This window comes from Zosterops lateralis (genome assembly GCF_965231275.1).
Source record: "Zosterops lateralis genome assembly, chromosome: 16".
NCBI lineage: Eukaryota > Metazoa > Chordata > Aves > Passeriformes > Zosteropidae > Zosterops > Zosterops lateralis.
Window position 1 is genome coordinate 11849559 of NC_139776.1, and position 26201 is coordinate 11875759.

Here is a 26201-nt window from a genome sequence, read left to right on the forward strand (position 1 = left end):
CCTCTCTGATTACATGGAGGACAGACATCTTTTCCTCCCAGGAACACATTCCAGAGTATGTCACACACATATGAATCACATACTGTAATAACCACACTGAAGTTCTTGTTTGCAAGGAGATCAGTGCAGAGCCTGATGTGACATTTCTAGAAGCAGCTCCAGCCCAAGATCAGGCTCAGCTGAAGAACAAAGATGTTTTCAATTCTTAGGACTTTTAAGCTCCAGAAAATTCTTTCTCCTAGTAGGATTGCCTGCTGTTGAATAATTAACTGAAACTATCCTGGAGTCAGCTCCAGTAATAAATACTGAGACAGCCAAAATACCTGTAGAGCTTTTCCTTGATGAGTCTGTCTTAGAACTGTAAATCTGAAACTTTCACAGCATATTTCATACTGGAGATGCTTCCATTTAAGGATTTATTTGAATAGGTAATTATTTATCATGTTTTTTCACATGTGAGTATCTCAACTCCAAAAACTTGACGGAGTTTTTTGATTCAGTTCATTGTTTAGTGCTTGTGTCTATGTTGATTTCCTTTGTTTTGTGGTTTGGGGTTGTTTTTGTGGGTTTTTTTGTGGGTTTTTTTGTAAATTTTGGTGCCTGCTTTTAGGAAGAGACTCAATCACTGGAGCAGATTTCAGTGTGTACATGGTGAGTTAATAAACAGATGGTGGAATTACAGTGACAAGCATCACACCAGAAGAGACCCAGGGAGAGGATGATAAACAACTCTGACAAGGAACCCACCTCTCCCTCTGGTGTCACTCAAGGCATCAGCTCCTCGTGTGACTGATAAAAGCAAGAGCTGTCCCAAATATCACAGCCATGACAGAAAGCCTCTCAGGTAACAGACAGGTTATTTTTTCAACCAAATGCTTTGAAAATCAACAGAGACAAAACTGAAGAGAACTAGAACATCCCCATGGAGGTCTGTGGAGAGGCTGTGCTGAGGCTCAACAGGCTCTTCCAATCTCTCTAAGTAGCAGAACAGACCCTAAGAAAGTGCCAGGAGCTTTAAAATAATGGTAAGGTAGCAACAGGTAGCAAGAAAACATTTTTGAGAGGTTTCTGGAGAGGGAAAATCTCAGAAAAACTGGCTCATAAAAATAGTTATAGATGCTGTAATATTCCTTCTTTATGAGCTCAGCAAAGATTCCTGTCATATATTGAGTGATTAATTTGGGTACCCAGAGTACCTGAAAGGGGTCAAGGAGAAAAAAAAAAAAAAAAAAAAAAAAAAAAAAAAAAAAAAAAAAAAACACCACCACAGTAATCAGTCCTCCATTCACCCTGACAGAGCTTAAAATGTTATCCACAGCCTTACCCAATGTGGCCAGGGATCTGGAAGGACACCAGCATTAACACAGACCTTAAATGAAAAAATTCTAGCCAATTTCCACTGTATTTTAAACAATCTTTACACAAGCAAGGCCTACATTTTGCTCAGAATACGAGTAACTGCCACGCAGCTTTTACTGAAAAAGAAAATTACAGGCAAGAAATGTTCCCTTCAGGTGTGAGCAGTCCAGTGAGACAGAGAATCTCTGGGGTTTTTTTTAAAAACTGCCCTGTACAAAATTGTATGAAATTACTGCATGTGCACCAGTGAGAGAGAAGAAATAAAGAGCTATTTCCACTGGAGCACCAAAGGATGGCAAGGGGTGCAGATGGAAATGATGGGTTTTTCTGGCCTGGCCATTATGATTGGAGAGTGCAAAGAGAAGAATGAATGTATTGTCATTTATACAAGGCAGAAGACAGAGAAGCATTAGCACACACAGCAAATAGCTGCCTAGAGAACAGCATTTTTCACAGGATTACAAATGTATCTCCTGCCACTAAACAGACTGGAATAATTTGGAACTAAGACTGTTACATTCTCTTGTATATGATTGCCAGTAATTTCTTTTCAATAATACATTGCTCTTAGTGAAGGTGCCCACACACAAGCAAGGTGGTGTGTGTTTAATTTCAGTGATCATTCCATTTGCTGAAACAGCTATTTACTGTTCAATTTGGAGGTTAGGAATATGCACATTTCAAAGTAAAACCTCTATTTCGATATCTACCAAACTTTCTTCATTCAATATCAAGAAATGTAGACTATTTTCTGTTCTAAATACTCCAATGAAACTTCTTATGCACAGGAAAAATATTTCAATTAAAAAGATTACATAGACACACTTTTAAATCTTAATCTTTGTTGAAGAAACACCCTGTGATTTTATGTTCTCTGATCAAGAGAAAGCACATGAGAAGCTGAGATTTAGCTTGGATTTAGCAGGTTTAGGAGCAGGACTATCAATTGAGCAAAACCTCAATTACAGGCTAATTGAATGTATGCTCAAGTACATTATTACAATTCAATAATCATCTCTTCAGAATGAAACAATTCCAATTTGCCTTCATTTCCACCCGTGCACATGCATTACAAATTTGCTATTATTCACACTAAAATTGGTCAGGCTGGTTAGAAGCCTCAGTGTGTCACAGGGTGGCACCAAACTGACCTCAAATGAGCCACTTAACCTCACCTGCTCCCTAATCAGAGGCCTTCTCACAACAATATTATCCTGTTGAAGTTTTTCCAGGTAGGTTTGCTGAGCAATCCAGCAATGAAGCCATCAGCATCCTTCCTCCTGGACATCCAGCAATTCATGACTTTAATTTATTCTTCTATATTTTTCCCCTGCTTGTATCAACAAGAATGGAGTCCCAGGCACCTAAGTGAGCCTGGATTGCTCTGACACCTGCTTGCCCTGGAAGGCTGCCTTCCCTCCATTTAGCTGTGGTACAGCCCTAGGTGTGCCACTCCTGGCAGCTCAATTCCCTTTCAATGGTGAATTAATTCCTCCAGGTTTGAACGAGATACAAGATCAGCAGGTGGGAATTGAAAGCACTTGGCACCCAGAACAACCATTCTCCCTGTGATCTGTGATGTCTAAACATCTGCAGCACACAGCAGCCCAAGGCATGGCAAAGGCACCTGCTCACCAAGGGACACGATCAGCTGGCAGAAAGCAGCACAGTGGACAACTTGATCTCGTTTCTACAGCTGCCCTCTGTTTCCATACCCTCCATTTAGATCAATAAATTATACCCTGTGAGCAGACCCAGACTTCAAATTCCTCTCACCCCAAGGACAGAGTACCTCAGGAACAACTCAGCCACCTTCTGAACTCCCCACCTGAGAGTCAGCGAGCACTCCTGTGGTGCAGCTTAAGGTAAGTTTAAAAAATGGAATGGAATGGAATGGAATGGAATGGAATGGAATGGAATGGAATGGAATGGAATGGAATATCCCCCCAGCATAAGGGATAACACTTCACCACCTGCCTCCTGAGGGTGAGATGAAGACACACCTTGCACGTGTCAGGCTCTTGAATCATGGAAATGAACATGGCTAAAATCCAAACACCCTTCAAGAACCACTGATACTTCTCCTCCGGATTTCAGGGTGTCAGCAGAATCAATCCCAGCATTTCCTGCCAGCAGCCCTGAGCAGTCTCTCCTGACATGCAATGCTCCACCACAAGGTTATTTCTGCCTGATAAAATACTGGAAAGGAAAGCAGGTGAAGCTGACTGACAGCCAAACTGTTCAGCTGACTGCAGTAAAAGTCTCTGTAGCCACCATATTTTACTACAAAAGTTTATAAAGAAGGTTGTTTCCATAGTTTAAATTCAAATATTCAAGATACCAACTTAAACTCATGTCACTTCTACCTTTTTTGCTTATTTAACATGAATGAAAGAAGGTCCAATAGAATGCCAATTTTTACAGTGATTCTCCAGGAGGAAACACTCCTGTTGCATGAACGTGCTGGTTTGCTGGTCCTGAACAAAGGATTTAAAAGAATTAAAAGCATTAAGAGTTTAGCTAGAAGGATATAAGTAATATATATTAATTAAGAACTTTGCAAGAAGAAACAATGTAGAAGGGTTAATTATTAACAGATGCTGTTAGTTAGAGCTGAGACATATCATTTGCTTGACTTTTTTGTATTTGTAGAACCAGGATAGGGAGGATAGTGCATTGGAAAGATGAAGAAACCATGTCTGAAATCAGCCAGAACCAGGCTGGGGGACATGGACTATGGCCTAGGGAGCAGAGAGCCTGCAAACAAGACAAAGGTGAAAAGTTCACCATGAGGGAGACATTCCTGACTTCATCTTTGGAGACCACTGACTCATATGTAAACCCACCAACCCATTTGGAGCCAAGGACTGCACAAGCGTGAAAGGACTGAGCTCATTTTAATACAGGGATAGGGGGTAGGCAGGGTTGGGTAATGTACACGTATGAGGTAATTCTATCAATATGTAAGATTTCTGTGGATAAATAGAGAGCCAGAGCATTGCGGTGTGTTTTCATCCCTAACAGTTTGTTCTGTTTCCCCCCTGCTTTGTTGGTTCAGTTTAAGTTATACCCTCCCCAGCTGTCCATCCTCCCTAAGGCATATCCCTTGCTCTAGAATGTTCTCTGTTTCTCCTCCTCCTTCTGAGCTGTCCATCACACGTGGTACCCGCCCCCTGCTCTGGAAATCCCCTTGGAAATCCCCTAATATTGGAAGCCTCAGTGGTTTGTTGGATCCGTTTCCTTCCCTTTGTGTCCCCCATTGGTTTGTATATGGTCAATCCCACCCTATGATCCTCCCCTGTGTCTTCCCTACTGATTAAAAATAGTACCCTCCCTCTCAGACCTCCCCCATATATAAGCTCCTGCACAGCTGTGCTCTAGTCTTTCATCCCTGACCCTTCCTTGGAATAAATCCATTTGGAAACCACAGAGAAGACCTCTCCTTTGTTCGTGCCCCTGCCCTCAATGCTTGACAGGCTGTGCCATGGAGTGTAAGCCCTACAGCTGTATCCCAGACTGGACTGCTCCCTACAGCTGTATCCCAGACAGCTGTGCTGCTTTCTGGGAACAGCTCACTCCCCATCCGGTGCCAGAAGCCGGCTGGGGAAGACCCAGCACCACGTCACCAGAGCTCTGTGATTTCTGCCCGTATCTTGGGGAGGCGACTCCCCGTGTGCCTGGTGCTGCAATGAATGCTGCAATGAAGGCTGCAATGAACCCCCTTCTGACTTTAATTATCTGGAGAGTGTCCTGCCCATGCTCCAGCCCTACCTTTGACGATGAGCTCGGCGTAGTTGGAGACCCCGGAGCCGCCGTCGGAGCGGATGACGCAGCGGTACTTGCTGATGCTGCGCTGGGACGTGTCGGCCACGCTGACCGTGGCTGAGAACCGCCGGTGGTTGACCACTCGAGTGACCATCAGGGCTGTGTCCCTCCCGTTCCACTGCTGCAGGGGCAGAGAGAAATAATGCCATGATGGAGACAGGCTGGTTATGCCTTGGTGCATCCGCATGTAATTCCTCCTTGTGATGCTTGACATAGGTCAGAGTTCACTTTGCTGGAAGAGGTTTTGCACAAGAACAGCTTTTCAGGAGAAGAGTTCAGCCTCAGAAAATCCACAGGGCTGTGTGAGCTGGACCCTAAATATTCTTATACATAGGTGAGGGTGGGGAAGCCCTGGCACAGGGTGCCCAGAGAAGCTGTGGCTGCCCCTGGATCCCTGGAAGTGTCCAAGGCCAGGCTGGACAGGGCTTGGAGCAACCTGGAATAGTGGAAGGGGGTGGGATTGGATTAATTTTAAGGTCCCTTTCAACCCACATCTGTGATTCTATGATATATTTAAATTTGCATTTTTATTTAACATTTGAAATGTATCTGGGCTTCTGGTGTGTTCTAAGGATACAAAGAGGGTGAAGAGTTTGGAAGGGAGCCCATATGAGGGGCAGGACACTGAGGACACTTGGCGTGGTCAGAGTAGGAAAGAGGAGACTGAGGTCAGATCCCATCAGGGGCTGCAGCTCCTCCCGATAGGGACAGGACTCCAGGAATGGCTGGAGCTGTGTCAGAGGAGAGTCAGGCTGGTATCAGGGAAAAGTTCTTCCCCCAGAGGGTGCTGGCACTGCCCAGGCTCCCCAGGGAATGGGCACAGCCCCGAGGCTGCCAGAGCTCCAGGAGCCTTTGGACAGCTCTGCCAGGGATGCCCAGGGTGGGGTTGTTGGGGTGTCTGTGCAGGGACAGGGGCTGGGCTGGGTGATCCTGTGTGTCCTCTCCAGCTCAGGACATTCTCTCATTTTCAGATTACTTCCTGCATAGGCTGCACAGTGGCAGCTCTGACTGCCACCCCCCAGCTCCACACAGTGTGATTAGAGGCCTGGTTTGGATGTGAAAACACAACAGCTGAAGGCTTTGTGTTCACCTGGGAAAACACTACAAATGAACACATTCTGTAAATTTGGCCTCTTCAGATGCAAAACTCTGATTCTGGACCCATTTAAATAAATTGGTTGGATGAGCAGACATCCTTGTATATCCAGCATTCCCCAATAAACCTCTCTACCAATGCCAGAGCACATTTTTCCAACTGGAAAAGGGACAGACAAAGAATTAGCCAGAAATTGTTCTCCACAGTATAAACACCCCAACTTGCTCATTTGTCCAGTTTATTAGGAATTTCAAAGGAAAGCACATTGCTGTTTTGGCAGTTTCCACTAAACAGTTTTTAGAGGTGTTTCCAAGGCTATTTTCATTAAATGTTGCAGTTTTAGAGAATGGCAAGCAGGTTTTCATTAACAATAGCAATTCTTTCCTCCCCAAACTGCTTCTCACAGGGGAAGGCTCATACTGTTGCAGGTCAGAATTGTTTTTACACACATCTAATTGTAACTGAGGAAATAATGAAAGAAACCAAAAGAGATAAAATAAGTCAAAAAAATATCTCAGTGGGTGCTAGACGTACACCATAGGTAAATAAATTCAAGCCAAAGAAGGTAATTTTTAGGAGAACAGCTGTGATGAGAGCACAGTTACTGAAGGTAAAATCACTTTTATATAATGCCAACTACATGTCTTACCAACTTAAGCCATTTTCCCTGTACTAATTTTAATTTATGTGATTAGATAAGCCAATTCCTTGATTTAAACTAGATTTGAAAATGTTATTTTTAAATTTTATTAAAATGCATGAAGTCAATTATAAAATTTGATAAAATCTGACAATTTTTTAACTACAAAACTGCCCTTCCAGCAGTTACAACTGTGGGGTGATCAAACCCTCAGACACATCAGTCCAAGCTTAGAATAAAAATTTTGGATTGGCTTTAGTGTTCCCCAAATTATGTTGGCCCTCTGTACGTGCAAAAAGAATCCTCTTGACTTGTTTAGGAGTTAAACATTCAAGAACTCAACAACTTTAAAAGAATAGTAATACTGGGAGTCCACATATCAGAGAAATTCAAGGGCCAGGAGAAATTATTGTGTCCTTCATTGGGACACACACAGCCCATGTGCTGATGCTGGGGTTGGTGTTTGTTCCATTTCCAGCTCTAACACTGACCATGAATTCCCAAAGTTTTTTTGCACTCACTAGAAGAGCAAGACCTAGAAAGTTCCATCAGTAGATTGAAAATAAGACATCCAGGGAGGGAATGTTTTGGTCTTTTAGTGAGTGACCAAAAAGAACAAAGACCAAATCTGCTGACAACGCAGCCAAGGGAAACTGGGAGCAAGAAGAACTGGATTTGCCTATTTTAACCACCCAGGTAAGTTATTTCAGACCTTGGAGATTTCCTTTGTAACAATTATCACCAACTCCAGGCTGAGAAAAATTTAGAGGGTGAAAGGAAAGCAGATGGCATAATGAAGCAGAAGAGAACTGTTCCACTTCCTCTCTCTTCTGCTTTATGGCTGAGTGTTAACAGGTACACGGGCATTTGTTTGAAACCAGAATTTTGTTGTCAATGGCCATTTTTTTCTTTTTCCGTCTACTAATTCCACGCTTTGTTGCTGCAGCAGCCCTCTTGTTAGAGGGTAGAAATGAGCCCAGACAGATTTCTTGTTTATGACAGCATAAAAATGATCGTGGTTTATTCCTCTTTACAGCTCAGCCATCCTGACTCCAGCCAATCGCTGACTCTGCCTGCAGCAAACTCCTGCTGGACGTTTCCCTTGCAGCCTCTGACTGCAGGGATTGGTTTGCAGACTCTGACTACAGGGTTTGGTGTGCAGACTTTGACTGCAGGCTTTTACCCAGCTAGACTGTGACTGCAGGTTCCAACAACAGGCTCTAGCTGCAGCCCTCAACTGACCTCACAGCAGTGATTCTCTCTCCCTGGGCTTCTTTCTCATGAGCCCCCTCACCAGCTAACCCACTCACTTTTATCACCTTATCTTTACTGGATACAGCTGTGACTCATCAGGGTTGAGGCTGTTTTGGGTAATTAATACAGCTGGTACTTATCAGGGACAAGGTCACTTGTATTCCCTTCTCCTACACTTTGTCACCTCAAACTCTCACCTAGAAGTGATTTAAGGACAAAGGATCTTGATGAAAAGATTTTGCCTCAGCATCACCACTCTTTACTTATTTATTTCCCTTGCAAAAGCAAACCAAGCCCCCAGCTAAAGAGGAAAAGCCAGCAGGGCCCTGCTTTACCTGGAGCCAGAGCTTGTCGTGCTGTGACCACTTTCCCCCGGCGATGCACTGAAAGGTGGCGTTCTGCCCCACGTTCACCTCCACGTTCTGCAGCCGCAGGAAATGCGGGGCTTTTCCTGAAAAAAGAGAATTGCACCAGTAGAGCAGGGCAGGGACTGATCGTGCTGCACCCACCCGAGCACCCAGCAAAGCCTTGGCACTCTCCCTGCTAAAGTGGCTTTGCAAAATAAACCTGCCCTTGGGTGTTGAGCTCCTCCCTGATGCAATTTTTCATGAGGCCAGTGTTTAATGAGCCCCACCAAGATTAATCAAGTTCTGAGAGTGTCCAGCACCTCACAGAAATGGCTTAAAATAATATTTGTGAGACAGCTGATCAGGTGTGCTTTGAAAAGCAAAAGGTTTTAATTAAAAAAAAACCAAACAAACAATATAGACACAAAACAAAGGCCATGCACAGATGTAGGAAAGCCCCTTACACCTGGCTAAGACACCCCAAAAAGCACTGAGGAGCTTTGTCCTTGTTCTTAAATACACAACAATCAAGGAGGGATAATTTAGTTTGCTGCCCAACAGAAACAGCTACACTTCAGAGGAGCAGCTAAAAGGTCCACGAGGTTTCTCTGTGCTGCCACTGAGCCAATTACAATGAGAGAAACACAGAAGGTTCTGGTCTATCTTCTTTTTTAGTTCAGAGGTAAATTGAAACTCTTTTCCTAATTTGGAAACACTTGGGTGCGGGAAATGCACTGCAACACCTCCTTGCAGAGAGGAGTGGTGCTGGAGCTCAGAGAGGGTGGCCTGAGAGATCTTAGAGAGCCCTGGCAGCTCTGAAGACACAGACTTGGATCAAATCACAAGTTCATGGTCACTGGTACAATTCCTTATTGCCTGCTATAAAGAGTAATTGAGTAATCTCTTTTCTTCAGAAAACTATATTTCTAAAAAGGTCAAAAAAAGTCAAATGCTTTTGTGCTTGTCGAGCATGACTGACCCAAACCCCATTTGCACCAGGGTCTTTTATCCTTTTTCTTTTCTTGACTATCAAATACGTCCTAGACCTTTAGAATAATGCATCATCAATATCAAATCAGACATTAAATGAAATATTCATTTAACTAACAGTATTGTATCACTGCTTTAGTTTAAGATCACTGATATCAATGTTCTGCTGACACTAAATTCAGCATTAGTTCAAAATTAACCAGTGATATCAAAAATGCAGACATCAGTTTTTCACAAAGAAACTAGATGAGAGGGTTATCTTTTTGATTAAATATCAGACTGAGTTAGGTCTGTATTTAACTAAAGGTATAAACAAGCAGCAAATGCAACACCTTTAAGTGAACTATTTTCTTGCAGGGCTTCAGAAAAAGGTTTGTGCATCATTTGAAAAATATTAGTATGACACACTGAAAAAAAAACATCTAAAAAGCTCAGTGTTTTTCAACATCATCTGCACATTTTCTAGTATGATTGGACACTGAAATACATCATTTCAGAGGACATTATAACCTCTCTTCTGTTGGAATCAAACACTTTAAAGAGATGTGGGCATCTGTGGCCCTGCATGGCTGAAACTTGATGTACAATCATTTGACACATGAGCAGAGAACACATGTTCATACACCATGTCAAATGCTTTTATCTGCTCCTGTGCCCCGTCCAACACACAGCTCACTACAGATCCTGACGGACAGGGACTCTGCACCATCCTGCTTTCTGGGCAGCAGGAATTTGCATCAAGGTTTACTGGAAAACTCCCTCTGGGTGGCATTCAGAATGTTTTACACAGTATTTCAGGATAATTCTAGTATTGTGCCTGCAGTCTAAAGTGAGCAGCTGTAAGTAAGCTACAAATACAAAGGTATGGAGTCCCACCAATGCCAATGTCCTTATCCTTAGGTCTGCCCAGCCTCTGGAGCACGGGTTGTGCTGTGATGTCAAGGCTCATGCACACAGAGTGAATGAGCTTTTAGCATAAGGAAAATGGATATTCCAGTGTATTGTTTCACAGGACAAAGGAAAACAAGAGGCAACACCAGAAATACATTTCTTTTTCTGTGTTACTGTGTCATTAGGGGCATTTCACTGGTTTTCCTGACTTTGGATTGCCTGCCTTTGTCATCTGTGAAGGTAAAGCAGAAATGAAGAAATGAGACCAGTGACCAGGGTCACCAGGAGCTTCATGGTCCCTGTGTTTTGATGTACAACAACTGTAAAAGGAGTCTGAGGGGCAAAGGCTGTACAAGGAAAGGGAACACGTGGGTGATGTTTACCCTGGTGACTGTCACTGCTGAACAACAAAAGCAGCACTGGGAACCAGACAGGAGCAGCATTTACAGAGCCTGCACAGAACTTGCAGCTTGTAATGAGCTCTGTGTGCTGGGGGTTGCAAACAGATTGAAAAAAAAAAAAAAAAAAAAAAAAAAAAAGCAACAAACCAAACAACCAACCCTGTTTGAATCATTTTGTTGTTGAGTCACCAAGAATGCACTTAATTTTGAGGAAGGACCTGTGTATGCTCGAAGAAATGGATTCAAAATCAGTTTACTTAATTAAGCAAGGATACAACACAGCATCCTGCCTAACTGTTTTAAATCCCATCATTTTCTTGTTGAGACTCTGCCCCGTGGTTCGTTTAGTGGCCTCTCTCCAGTGAAGGGACCAGTGATCACCCAACACGCTGTGGAAGGCACAGACCATTTGGGGATTTGTCTGGATGCTGCCAGTTATCAGCAACATCTGGTTAATACAGACTGTAAGTATTCCTTAATGAAGTAAATGCACCCAAAGGCCTGAGCAACGAGCACATGGTAAATACAAATATAATTTACTTAAGCAGCAATTAACCGTGCTGCAGTTATCAGAAATGTCCTGTTAAACTTGAGCAGAACCGTGTCTGTCACATTGAATGGCAGATGTTCTTTGACATTCTGATCACAGCAAAAACAGTTGATTTCGCTCCATCCATATGATCCATCATTTTTTGTGAGCAGCTGTCACTGACTTACTGAAACCATGAGCCAGAAAGAGGGGCTGTTAAAAAAAAAAATCTTTACAAGCAACTGTACATTCCATTCATCAAATATAAAAAGTCCTCAAGCCCCACTGAAGGTGGGTTAAGGAACCAAACAAGTTCAGACTCAAAGACTGAGGCATAACGCTTCTTTAAAGAAAAAAACAAATAAATCTCAGCTTATTGTTGTGTCTCCAACAGAAGAAATGCAGCACCAACATTTTTGAATAGTGTAAAGAACCTGCATTTGTTTCTACTCCTGGATAAGAGCAGTGTGTGAATAAGATCAACTTTTAATCTCTTCACAGCTTCCTGAGCAGGTCTAATATGTTGAAACCAACCAACATTTGGGACAGGCCTCTTACCCAAGGAAACACTGAAACCATTTGTTTGGCTGTTCTTTTCACAAGTTAACCACACAGGTGACTATGAGAAGCCTTTTAGATTGTTTTTTACAGCAAGAAAATTAAGAAATAATAAAACTGTCAGTTTGTTAACAAGTAAAGAAGAGATAATTGCACAAGCTGTAAACTGAGAGCAGCTTTGCCTCTTGCACAGCTTGCAAAGGTAGGTAACTAAGCAAGGCTGACTGTCCTTATGGGTCTTGGAGGGAGACAAGACATTTTAGTGCTGACCCAACTGGGTAAATCTCTCCTCTAGACTACACACAGTGGCCTACAACATGCTGGTATAGTCAGAAAAATAAAGAATGCTCACTGCAGGGATGGGCGAGAACTCTGACTTCATCCACAGCGATGTACCCGGGATGTCCTTTCAAAGAGACAGATTCAAATATCACCTGAAATACAAAAGAAAAAAATCTGAGAAAGAACATTTACATCAGTAATTTCAGCAGTCACCACATTCTGCTGTTATTCCAAGTCTGAGTCATTCAATGCATTTTGTTAACAATGAAGGGATACCAGGGCAATTCAGTGTGTGAATGCAATATTAAATCTGTTGGGGAAGCAAAACAAAGGATTAGAGCAACATCCAATAAGATTAAAGACAACTCTGTGCATCTCTGATTTGGAACAGCAAAAGTGTCCTGGCTATATGCACACATCTATATTCACTTAAGCACCAGTCCAGGAACATTAAGTGGATAATAATTTGGTATCTTGTTCTCAGTATGCCTTGGAAAATTGGAGAAAGCACTACAGGAGACAGAATTCTCTTCCTGAATCAGTGACCATGCATGGATTCTTCTGGAGAAAACCCTGATTGGCTCTGCAGGCCCTTGCAGAACTAGAAAGTAAATTACAAGCAAAGGATGACACGGGATTCTGGACTGAAATAAGATTTTCCCGGATATAATGATGTTGTTTCTGCCTCCCTGGATTCCACTAATACAATCTGAGAAGGAATATTCCTAAAAAAAATGTGTACAATTTCTATTCATAAATGCTACATTAGGAATCTTTTTCTTTATTTGTGCACCTGGATTATGAAAACATTCCAGTAATGTGGGTCTGGAAAGACAGATATTCCACCACAGATGAATAAAAATCTCATTCTTCTTTATGTGTCTGTGATTTTTACCTGGAAAACTGCCCTAAAGCATCTTGTTACAGAAATATATGGACTATCAAAAAATCAGCAGCACATGAAAAAAAAAAACCAACAAAAAAAACCAAAACAAAAAAAAAAAAAAAAAAAAAAAAAAAAAAAAAAAAAAAAAAAAAATCTGATAAAGAGATCATTAAAAGTAAGTTAATTGTTGGAAAGTGGGGCAAGGGGAAGGTGCAGATCTCACTCTGGGGACCAGCAACAGGACAAGGGGCAATGGAACAAAGCTGTGTCAGGACAAGCTCAGGCTGGGCATTAGGAAAAGGGTCTGCAGTGGGAGGGAGATCTGTCCCTGCAAATGAACACAGCACCAAGCCTGGCAGAGCTCATGGAGCGTCTGAAGGACACTCTCAGTCTCATTGTTGAGTTTTCAGCAGTGCCTGTGAGGGGCAGGGAAGTGGATTTAATGATGCTTATGGGACTCTTCTAACCTGAGCCATACCCTGACTCTGCAAGGAACAGGAAGCTTAGAAATGTCAAACCATAATAATAATAATAATAAATATTATTAATAGTAATAACAACAACAATGCAGCCTGATATTGAATAATCAGTGATGGCACCTCCCAAATCAGTGATTCTCTTCCCAAAGGAACCAAGTACTATCCTTTACTCATATTAAAGAAATGAATGGTGGAGGTGGAATGGGTGCTGTTCTCTTAAAGTGAAAGAGAAATTACCAGTCTCACTCCATCTGACTAAAGCAATGTTCACACTGTACTGGGTTGCTGATTTTGCATGAGTAAATAATCAGCTTTCCAAGGACAGAGTTAATTACATGTTCAGCCAGCACAGTTATTGCCATTAGGGCAGTGTTCTAGTGCAGCAACTTGTTCCATAGGAGAAAGTATTCCAGTCATTTGTAACTTTTAAAATCCACTACTAGAACACAAAGTTAACTATTTAAAACCAGTTTTCAACAGTTCTTTTTGTTCTAAATAAAAGCTGGCATTACCAGCCTGTCACTGTTCAGCAAGCCACTGGAAGATAAAATAATCCAAAAACCATGAGCAAGTGTTTTGTGTTATCAAGGTCCTTGATAGGCTTTTTAGGGACTGTAAAAAATTAGAGTATAAAACAGGAGTCTTTAGTATGGAAATTATAATTATTTTAGCAATTAAATATCATTCATGATAAAAATTACATTTACTGGGAAGGTCATGCAAGGCTCTACTGTAACTCCCTTCAGACCTCAATTCAAGTGCAACATTACAGCTAAAAAATCTTATTTCAGTTCTACATTTGTGAAAAGTCATAAGCCACAACAAAGTAATTTTCAATTATCTGCAAGTCAAGAACTTGGTAAGTTCTCCAAGGCATTTGCATCAGGTATGAGTGGGTGGCAAAAGTAAGCACCAATACACAAAGAACTGACTTTGGTTAATTACCAACATGTGCAGGGTCTTTATTACAGCACAGTGTAACCTAATAATAACCAACTCAGCCTCTAAAAATCCCTGTCCACTGGTGCAGAGTCCACTGAGGACTCTTCTCACTCCAAGCAATATTGTTTGACTATTTTATTGTTTGACTGTTTTATTCTGTTCTGCTTTACACTCAGATATTCCTGCCCTTTCCCTGTTCAAACTTACACATTATTGTCTTTTTGTGTATTTTGAAGCATCTCTATCAAAGCAAGATGCATGGAGGCACCCAGGCTCCCCTGAAAACTGGGAATTGAGACCCAACATAGGGAAAAGGCAGGAATAAATGTTTATGGGGCCCATTTCTGCAAATCTCACATTCAGTATCCCTCATGTCCTTTTAAGTTCACCTGGAAATGCAGCATGATGGTTGAGACAGGCAGTGCTCTGCAATTAATAATGTTTTGCATTTAAAGAACTCCACAGAAATTAAGATAGTTGACAAAATACAAAGCTTCACTCTTAAAAAAAAAACCACCCTTAAATGCTCCTGAGACCTGCAAACACAAAGTCATTTCATGTTTCCTTCCCACTAAACAAGCCCCCGCTCCAGCGCTGTGATTTACCAACAATGTCTGTGTTAGCCCAGCTCATCTGTTGTGCTACAACAGTTTTCTCCAGGCATGGATCAATAACATTCCTTGCTCTACATCAAAAAAACACCTTCCTGGCAGGCTCTAGTGCTGCCCTTGGTGCATTCTGGGACCGAGTTCATCCTCATGGCAAGCAGTAATTCAAGATTACACGTATTACCTTTCTCTAAGAGCCATTAGAGCTTTTTCTCGCTACACTGGAGAACATTTGCAGGCTGGGAATCCAAGTACAAGTAACTCCAGGGTAGACATGATGTACTTCCCCACATTTCTATCTCAGCTAAGTGCTTCTGCAGGTGACTCCTGTGACCCTTGCACAGAGCTGCCAGACCTAAAACATGACCTCTGGCAACTGCTTTGGATACCAGTTTTCCACTAGCCCCATCTCCACAGTTCAAAGTACTTGACAAAGCCTCAGACCAGGGAAGAGAGCTTCAGATTGTTCTGTCTGGCTGAATTTTTGATGCACATCCCAATCCAGGGTGGTGTGGTTTCTGTGTGTTAGGAGGATAATAACATTTTGCCTGATGCAGATTTTGATATTTAGGGAAAACCTTGGTTTTACCTGGTCTTTTCTAAATACAGAACAGGCTGTCAGGCCTCTTGTGTACAGAGAGTTCTCCAGGAATGCAATTTTGATTTAAAGCTGACAAAGAAATGGCAAGTGTGAGGGTGGGCAGGCCCTGGCACAGGATGCCCAGAGAAGCTGTGGCTGCCCCTGGATCCCTGGCAGTGCCCAAGGCCAGGTTGGACAGGGCTTGGAGCAGCCTGGGACAGTGGAAGGTGTCCCTGCCCATGGCATGAGATGTGCTTTGGGGTCCCTTCTAACCCAAGTCCTCCCAGGATTTTATTAAGTAACACTGCAATGGCACATTCTAGATCATGCACTCCTCAGGCAGCAACACACCCAAGGTTTGTAGTCCTCCCACCTCTGGACTTCTTTAGGCAGGAGTGTTACTTTAGACTAGCAAATACCAGTAATTTTTCCCTTCCATTTTTTTCAAGCTTCAAGTTCTCTTTTTTCTTTTCATTTTTTCTTAAACCTCGCTTAAATGTAGAAACTCACAGGACTACAGACCACCAGCAAGGTGATTTATAAAATCAGAGACTGAAATCAGCCTACTAGACCACCATAACATCCAGGACTGGTCTCAAATTTTAAAAGTCATGCTGAAGGAGCAAAAATACAAGTATGATCAGAAGGAAATATTGCTCTCACTCATCAAAAATTTAAAAAGAAGCCCCTTGCATTTTCTAGGAAGGAACTACGCTTGGGCAGATACTGCTGCCTTCCAATCCATTCACTTTGTGCTTCACTGGAAAATCCTTGTTTGATTTAAAGGGTTCTTTTGTCCAAGAAAAGCAAACTTGACCTGCCAAAGTACTTGTAAAAGACCTAAGTGAGACTCAGGAAGCCTCCTATTGATATATCTGAGAGCAGGATCCCTCTTAGTGCGAGATCAGACTGCCTTTTGCAGGTTTTTCAAGCGCTGATTTTCTGGGTGAAAGATCATTTCTGTTATCTCTGTGGAGCACCTACGATGAAGCAAATTCTGCTTCATGCTCAGGATCACGTTAATATGAATGGAGCAGGAGCACTCCAGTGTGCCTTCAGAAGAGTCACAAGTTGTGCACTGCCCTTAAAACACCACTTTCCACACATTTGCATCTCTTTATCCTTCCCTCTCGCCCGCCTGGTGCACTCTCTGGATTCTGCTGGTATCCACAACTCTTTCAGAGGCAGAACATTAAAGCATCCTCCTCCAGCTCGGATTTTACAGACCTCCTACCCAGTTATTAGAAGCAAGAAAAAGAGAGGCTTTTCTACCTGCTGTTTTTTATACACAGACTATTTGCTGCCTTTTCATAGTCCATTCTATCCTGGTCCCTATTTTGCTCGTGTCTTTTATTAGCATCACATGGACACCAAATCTCCTGCAAGGTTTAGGATGCAATTACCTCCCAGGCTTTTTATTTTGGTGTGTGTCTTGAATATAAAACAAGACAAAGTACTCCTTCAACAAACAAAAAGCAGCATGTGAGTCCATTGTGTGAGAATTATCTAACTGAAATTAAAACAATGGCTGTGAAGTTCCCACATGAAGCAGATAACTAACAAGTAGGTGTAAAACTAATATAACAAAAAATAGTGTAGCCATTATATTCCTTGGCTTTGTCCTTGTCTAAAAAAAAAAATAATCTTCTAACAGAATAAATAAAGCTGTGCTAGAAAGAGGAGCAACTGAGGATCTAGTGAAGAATATCCACATTTGATAGCATGGTACAAGAATTTATTGGTACCTTGCCTTTACACCTCTCATATGGGCAGAAGATGCAAAGACAAGTCGAAATATGTTCCTTCTTACGGAATCAACCAAGGTCCAAAAATAATCCAGGGAGGTTTATGCAGAGTACAGACACACATCCAGAAACTGTTTTGTTTACAGTCACCATAGAAAGTGCCAATACAAGTGACAATTTCATCATGAACAAGTGCACCTTGTCAATAATTGCCTCCCATTCACCACTCTGTGGCTTGCCCACAAATAAAGAAAAAAGGTGAGGATGGAAGAAATACATCAAGCTGCCTATATAACCATTACACGTGAACTTATTCTGAGAGGAGAAATCAACGAGGGAAGCGTTGACTTTCAAAATGAACAACAGACATCCAAAGGAGAGAGAGAGAGAGAGAGAGAAATATTTCCAACCCTCTACCTGATAAAAATGGGGCCAGAAGGTGCTGATGGCCAGCTCTGCCTTCACCCAGCCCTCAGTCACCACCCCTGACACGTTCCAGATGGGGTTTCCCTGGGGACCCCCGTTGACCTTGACGTAGACGTTGAGGGCACCGGGGCTGGAGCGGTCGCGGCTGGACAGGTAATAGTGGAAGTCGATGCAGTGGGTGTCGTTCTCCTTCAGCGTGGGCAGCAGCAGGTGAGCCTTCTGCCCCGACGCCCGCCCGGAGCTGTTCACCATCATGAAGGAGCCTGCAGGCCAAAGGAAAAAGAGAGCAAAGAGAGGGTTTGCTTGGTGTCCTGGCTTAGGGCAAATTTAGGAGGAAATCTCTGAATGGGGTTCCTCTGGAGAGCAAACCCAAATGGCCTCTCCACCCAGCCAGTCTGGGAACGGTACTTCCCCCAAGAAAAGTGGAAAAAGCTATTTATTTAACAAAGTATCCACAAACATAAATAATTAATAATATGAAACAATAAAACCTTTCATTATTCCGAAGTGATTTGGCAAATTCAGACAGTCCCTGCTGTGGGTGTAGCTCAGCTCCTCCAGCACTGACAAAATGCCAAGGTCCAGGCCCCAATGGGCCACAGGTGCCAGCCCTTGGTGCTCCTCTGGGTTTTACAGTCCAGAGCAGGGTTAAACAGCCCCAAGAAAAAGGGAAAAAAAACAGTCCATGGAACTTCTCTGCCTCAGCTAGCTAAACTAACTAAAAGCAAAAAATCTGTTTGTCCCGCTGCTGTCTGTGCCTCAGCCAAAGAGAGTCCTGGAGCAGAAATGCAGAGGAGTGAACACTGTTTTTCAAAACAAACTGTGCTCCTTTCCCTGCTTCACTCTCAGAACCAGTCTTGAAGGCACAGAACTCAACATACAGCACACACAGAACAGACAACTGGGGATACAAGCACCACCAAGTCCCCCTAAGACACTTGGGTTTTTGGTGTAAACCTCTCCATTCGGAAAGTCAGAGGTGCCCTCACAAGCCACAAAACAAACCAGTCCTCTGAAAGAAGCAGCTGTTGGATGCCAGTTGTTAGGGAGAGAAAGGATATTCAAATCGCAGGGTATACACACCAGTAGATTCAGGGCTGGCTAGAACCACTTTAATAACTTTAATATAACTTTAGAACCACTTTAAATAACTTGCAATTCAAAGTAGAAATACTGTCTTGCTTGTATTACTTTATCACCTTGTGATCACACATCACTCTAAACAAAAGCACATTCCCACTTCAAAAGCAACAACCAGGTTCTTTCTGCTGCTGCACACTGTCCCCCAAAGGCACATTCAATACAAGGTAACAAGTGACAGGATGAGAGGAAACAGCCTCAAGTTGCACCAAGGGAGGTTTAGGTTGGATACTAGGAAAAGATTCCTCACGGGAAGTGTTGTAAAACACTGGAACAGACTGTGGAGTCACCATCCCTGGAAGTGTCCAAGAAATGTGTGTATGTGGTATAGTGGTGAGCATGGTGTTGGGCTCATTGTTGGATTTGATGACCTATAACAGTAATTTCCAACCTTAACAATTCTATCATTCAACACAAAAACTACAACAGAGCAAGCTCTCAGCTGATATTTGTCTGCATGGCCCCAACACCCTTCTGAAACCTGGCACCTGAATACTTGAAGGTCATGTTAAGAAAACCCCAATTTTCAGAGCCCAATCAAGTGAGGGCTGTCAAAAGAACAGCAACATTTTTACTTGTAACAATGCAACAGGACAATAATTCTTGTGGGAGGGAAGGGTAGGCTGAATTTAGGGAGGGAAATGTATACTGAGGCAATTTATGAGTTTGTTAACCTGGAAGTCTACATCATATTAACCATGGCACTCAATGTTGAACTCGCATCTGGATTCATCAAGCAGTTATTTTATAGCACATTGTGTCTGCACTCATCTCCTCACTGATGCATCAAGGTGACAAATATCAGCAATAAGGGAGAACATGATGAGAGTTATTTGATTCAGTTCTGCTTACAGGATGTCCTTTATGTGGGTGCAGACACTCACACTCAGAAAGAACTAAAGAAAACACCAGGACGGGGCGGGGGAATGTGTGTCAGCAGCCAGGTGTGATGATTTTTAATCAAACACAGCCCTCTGGACACTCCTGGCTCTGATGCTGCTGCCAAACCACGCTACAGATGTGTTTGCCTGCTGGCCTCTGGCACGTCACAGGAGATTGAGTTTGAAAAGCCCTGCCTCACTCCCGACCTATTGACTTTCCCTCTTCCTCACCACAGCAGGTGACTCAGACGAGCCAGGCAAACATTTGGATCAATTCTGTGCAGTGAACAGTCATTTATTATAAATTTATAGCAGCTATGAGCAACTTTCTCTCATAAAAATGTTGTGGGGTTTTTTTCCCTGTGTTTATATGATATATATGCATTTTGTAAAGGACTGACAGGAAGAAGTCAATCTTTTAAAAAAAACTAAAAAAGAAGTTACTCTAAAGACCTTGGAAAATTCCAGCACAATGCAAGCACAGCTGGGGAAGAGGAAGAGGCTCTAAGAAAATTTATAGGCAATATGGTCTCTGGTAACGCTGCTTTTCAGTGGAAATGAAGGAAAAACGAAAAAACAAAACAGTCCCAAGTCAAGAGTTCCAGATTCACAGCAAGGACTTAGAGAAATGTCAGAGCTGAATCCAAACTTTCTGGTTTCTCTCTATAAATTAGGATCCTGACAAATGCCCATTGCTGATGTAACTCTGCTCCCAGTCAACCATAAAATCCCCTTCTTCAGCATGTAATGTATCCACACTAACCTTAAAAATCTACACATATAAACTAAACTTTTGAGAAATTGAAATTTGGGTTCCATTTCTATGACCTGTGAACATTTATTAGCAGACAGCACAGGGGCCAGCAGACTTGGAGAGGCAGCACGGCTCCTCAGGGAGGCAGCAGGCTGGGAACCTGACACAGAAATACTGTGTTTGGGAAGGCTGATTGTGACATCCACATCCATGAGGGCTGAAGCCCCTCTGCTCTGAGCCAGGCTGGGAGAGCGGGGGTGTTCACCTGGAGAGGAGAAGGATCCAGGGAGAGCTCAGAGCCCCTGCCAGGGGGCCTGAAGGGGCTCCAGGAGAGCTGGAGAGGGACTGGGGACAAGGGATGGAGGGACAGGACACAAGGAATGCCTTTAAGGTGAAGGAGGGGAGATTTAGATTGGAAATTGGGAAGGAATTGTTCCCTGGGAGGGTGAGGATCCTGGCACAGGGTGCCCAGAGCAGCTGTGGCTGCCCCTGGATCCCTGGCAGTGTCCAAAGCCAGGCTGGATGGGGCTGGATCACCCTGGGACAGTGGAAGTTGTCCCTGCCCATGGCAGGGGATGGGATTGAATTGGCTTTCAGGTCCCTCCCAACCCCACCCATTCTGGGATTCCAGGATCTCTGTCAGCACCCAGTTGCAAGAACCAGAGAATTTGGGAGGGAAGACCCTGTAAAACTGCTGAGTCAGGGCAGCATGGTCTGGGGGAGCCCAGGACCTGCTATGAAAGCTCTGCCTGAGGCATTTCAGAGTACAATTGAGTACAATGCGGACAAGTTCCCCAAGTGCCAGATCCCACCCTGGGGGAGGCAGGTGCAGCCCAGAATCACTCCAGGAACAGCAGAACTCCTGTGCATCCACAACGTTATTGACCAAGTGCCTCCCACACTGGGGAGAGACCAGAGAAAAGGGATTTTTACACCATTATTGATTACACTGCACCTGGCACAGCATTCCACTTCTGGGCATGCCTCTCAACTTTTCTCCTTTTAATTTGGACAACGTGTAGATTATCCTGCCCTAAAGAACTACCCTGAAGCTGTTCTGTGTCTAACACAACACAGCCCTGAACTGCACTGGGGGAGGGAAGAGCTTCGATGACAGCAAAAGTTAGGGAATATTTCACTTTTACAGATCCATATATAAAAATAACGAGCTTTCCTCTGGGAGAAAAAACATCAGCTTTTATAAAAAAGTTCCAAGCAATAATTACAATTCTATTTTTCACCACCCACAAAAAAGTGAATCACAAGCTATTTGTGGCCTTTTGTGCAACTGCTGACAATTCTGGGGAGAGTGGGGAGCCTGAATCCAGAGACTGACAACACCAACAAGAGGAATACCCAGCCACCAAAAAGCACTTAGCAAAATAATTAGTCTTAATTACTAAAAACATAGCCTTGCAAACAACTGTCATGGATAAATTATTCCCAGCTTTCTATTTATAGGGTATGATTTTTTAATACAGTGTCTGTAGAGATACAGGAGGAAATACTGTAAGAAACACAACTTTCTCAGGAAAAGTCCTGATAAGAGGTATTATCTTATGACAGTGGAAAAGATGAAAAATTTCCACTTACAGAGCTACCTACCTCTGCCAGAGAAAAGAACTCACACCTTGTTTAAAGGGATTTGTTCCCTAGGAACTCTAGCACAGTCCTTTGATTCTGAAGAGCCTTGGGGTGGCAGCTTTCCTCACAAACCCTTCTCTGGGATACCCCAGGCACAGCTCATCCCACAGGATCCAGGGGAACACCTCAAGCCTGACCATCCCAGGGGCTGAAAACTTGTAATTCTGTCAAGACAATCATTGACATCAGGCTCATGAATAAAATTAATAAAATATTCATTCTATAAAATTCAGCTGTGAATAAATAATACTCTTTATCCAATAAATTGGCCTCAAATAGACAGAGTTTTATTTTTATTTTCACAGTGTGAACTTGAACAGGCATCCTGTCCTCCAGGACCTTCACAAAGTTGCTCCAAGATCAAGAGATGAGATCCACTGTCCACAAATGGAACTTGTGTGGGCAAGATCCCTCACTCAGGGGTAGGTGAGAGACCATGAAAACAGCTCCCACCAGGAGAAAATAAATAAAAAACAAGCCAGCCTTTAAAAGACAAATGTGGTTTTCCTCATTATCCTTAATAAAAATTGACATATTATGAAGCAAGGTCTGACAGCTTCTTTAGGCTGAGCACAGAGCTGAAGCTGATAGGACTTATTCTCATTTTATAGGCCTGTATGTGCAAATAAAAGAGATACAACTTGGTCTGGCACCAACAAATCACTTGTCACAGTTTCCACTCGTACAAAGGACTAAGGAATGAATTAACATGTCACAAATGGAAATTATTGACTAATAGATGGCTGAAAGCCTCCTGAATGTCTCCAGGCAAGAATATGAATAAAACAAAAGGTACCTTGGAGAAATTCTTGTTTAGACTGTTGCATATCCAATTGGGGAATAAAAGAAGCAAAAATATCATTGAGTTTCATTGTTTTGTTTACTTCCTTACAGAAGTTCAAGTTTCCAAGTCTCCATTAAACTTAAAAGAAAAAGAATTTTGGGGGGAAAAATTATGTATGCTGGATAAAAGTTCTTTTTTATGTTTATTTGACAGAGAAGTATAAGCTCATTAAAGCAAATTGAGTGTAAGGTCAATTAAACATGGTGTTCTCTGTTCAACAGGTTAAATTAATTAATATCTTGCTGGTTTTATCCTGACTATGTAAAAATGAATGTGTTATGCTCAGATCAGTCAGAAGCAAGGAGGATGGGGAGACTGTAAATAAATTCATTTTCAAAAATCCTTTCCAACAGCAGGAACATAAAACGCCACTCTCTCCTAGTTATTAAACATACCACTGAAAATTGGGGAATTAAACCATGAAGTGCTCTCTAGCTGGCCATAAATTTCAATTTTTCCCCTGCTTGGTGGATAATGATGCCTTGATAAGCATCCTATTATTGACGCATCTGCAACAAGCTCCCGTTCCTGGAGCCCAAACGCCGCTCTGCAGCAGATGGTGGCTATTGTGTTTACACATCAGCACTTTATGTTTGCCTCCTCTCACGTCTGCAGTAAAGAGAAGGCCGTAATTGAGTTTTTAATGGCTTTGCACATTGTTCATTAGGTTTACACGAGTGTGCTCTGACAAGTGACAGCTGAAGGAACGAGGAGCCGCCGGCAGACCTCGGCTGGTGCTGTCTCACTGCTGCCTTTGAAGAGCTGAGCCGCTTCAAAAGTCAAATTACAGCAACCAGGAAAGACTTGAAAAGGAAGCTGTCAAAATGCTCCGCTGCAAAATGAGGATTCTAAAGCCCTGAACACCCAGCTCAGGTGTACAATGTTGTTTTAAAGAGCAGACTCTTCCCGACACAAAGACGCGGGTTTGCAGCAGGTGCAGCGGCGTGTTTTCAGACACAGTGGTGTTTATTGCCAGAGAACAACTCTATCTCCGAGCAAGTGAGCCTGACACCTGTCCTTGTTAAGGCAGAACAAAGCCACACGGGATTATCTGGGCTGAAGGGGCCTCAGGCCAAGGCCCTGCTCAAAGCAGGATCAGCCCTGAGCTTACCACTGAGTCTTCCACACCTCCCCAGAGGATTGGCCATCGCCTTTGGAAAACCTCCTCCACTGCTTGACTACCCTCATATTTTTTTCCCTTTTATTCAGTCCAAAACCTCTCATTTCCAGTTAGATCCTTTGTCTCTCATCCTCCAGGCACCTGCTGTGGTACAAACTAACTCAGTATTTGTCCTATCAGGACAGATTCCTGGTAGGAAAGGATTGGTTCATGTCCCATCTGGGTCACCAGAAACTGATGCCTTGGAAGGCTGACCTGGAACAGAGACTGGACAGAGCCAGAGAATAAAGTAGATATTTACTGAATAGCCTTTAAGATATACCTTGGGCAGGACAGGGCCTGACCATGGCTACACCCAAGGTGGACTAAAAATGGTCCCAAAATGGCTGACTGGTCACGAGGTCTCACACTTTGATAAGTTTTGGTCCATTTGCATATTGGGGTTTAATTGTCCAATTCCAGCTCCAGGTTGTGAGGTCTCTTCCTTCTTGTTCCTCCCTTCAGCGACCCTTGTTTGTGCTTTTGGGCCTGAAAGTTGTCCTTGGTGTGCAGCAGGAAAAGGATTTGTTTTGTGTCCCTGCTCTGTGCAGAGCTGAGTGACACTGACTGTGAGCTCAGAACTGCACCCCTGGGCAGCATAGAATGTGAAAATATGAAAGCTAAAGCTCAAGGCATCATCACTACCTCATACACTGAGACAGAGTATGGGATCCTTTCCCTTTATCCATCCCTTTAGCTCAGTGGTGGCTGCAGAAGGACAGATCAGAGCCAGGGGTCTCTCTGAACTACCTTCAAGTCACTCTGAAGGCCACAGAGCAGATATTGAACACCCTCTATTTTAGGTATGACAAAATACGATTGTGGACAATGTAACTAAAAGCCCATCCACCTCCACAGCTGTTTCCAGCAGTGGAAAAGCAGCCACTTTAAGCAGAATGTAAGATTTTTTCTCAGGGTGCAATGAAGCAGAATTTACCATTTCAATCTTCTGACAATCAGCAATATAAAGATTTTTTTGAAGTCGAAACCTGCATCAACCCCATTCATTAATTAGCCACAGAATGATCTTTCTCTCATCGTTTTTGTTGAGTCAGGAATAAGACTCTGTCAACAAGCTCTAGAGTTTGATTATACATTGTGCTGGGGAAAATAAATTACTATTTCCATGCACTTTAAGATTCTGTCACTTAATTTGTAGTTCTTATTTTATGAAATTTATGATTACCTACCTGCCACACACTTCCCACATTTTTGCATTCCTTTTTGTGTATAACACTGAAAAAAGGCTCAGAAATCTTCTCCCCTCACTGATGTACTACAGACAGCAGCGTTTGAACAAACCCAGAATTTCTGTATCTCATAACCACATCCCTTTTCCATGTATTAGGGCAAAATCAGACCCATGGGGTTTCATTCTCAAATGTGAGTCATACTGAATTAATCTACCAATGAAATGGTTTGATTCACTGATAAATATGAATTTAAATGGCAAGTTGAGTTCAGTATCATTCATGAGGACGATTCATTCACTTGGGAAATTGTTGGATAATAGCAAAGAATTTTTTAAAGTGACAGTCTACTATTTGTTAAAAGCTTTTCTTCTGGAAAAGAATGTAATAAAAAGACTTATGTTGTTGGTGGATTTTTTTAAAGAAAAATCCTCTCAGAACAAGGCTGATCTCATATTACCTCAAATATTTGCTGTAGATATTTGAAGTGAAGATTGTGACATTAGCACTTCCCCCGTCCTCCCAGAGAGATCAAGTGTATGGCAAAAATTCCACTGATTCCACTGACTGAGCCATGCATGTCTGCTGCATTTCCAGTGCCAGACACTGCTACCCATAAAACATGAGTGCTTTGTTAATAAAGTGCACTCCTTTTACAAATGCTGTCCAAAGTCTGAATCCTGGTGACCTGCAGACACTGAAAGATGCTCACAACCCAGGACTTGTCCCCAGCCAAGTGGCAGCTTCCCTT

General features: G+C 42.7%; 1 protein-coding gene across 1 annotated transcript in view; it reads right to left on the reverse strand.

Moving 5' to 3' along the window:
• Window positions 1-18090, reverse strand: part of PTPRT (protein tyrosine phosphatase receptor type T) — a gene marked incomplete at its 5' end in the record, with an annotated part of 254562 nt that extends 236472 nt beyond the window's left edge. The window contains 4 exons of the mRNA XM_083873197.1: window positions 5131-5305; window positions 8510-8625; window positions 12243-12324; window positions 17830-18090. Coding sequence (XP_083729323.1) covers window positions 5131-5305; window positions 8510-8625; window positions 12243-12324; window positions 17830-18090 — 634 coding nt within the window. The remainder of the gene's footprint in view (window positions 1-5130; window positions 5306-8509; window positions 8626-12242; window positions 12325-17829) is intronic.
• Window positions 18091-26201: the final 8111 nt, after the last annotated feature.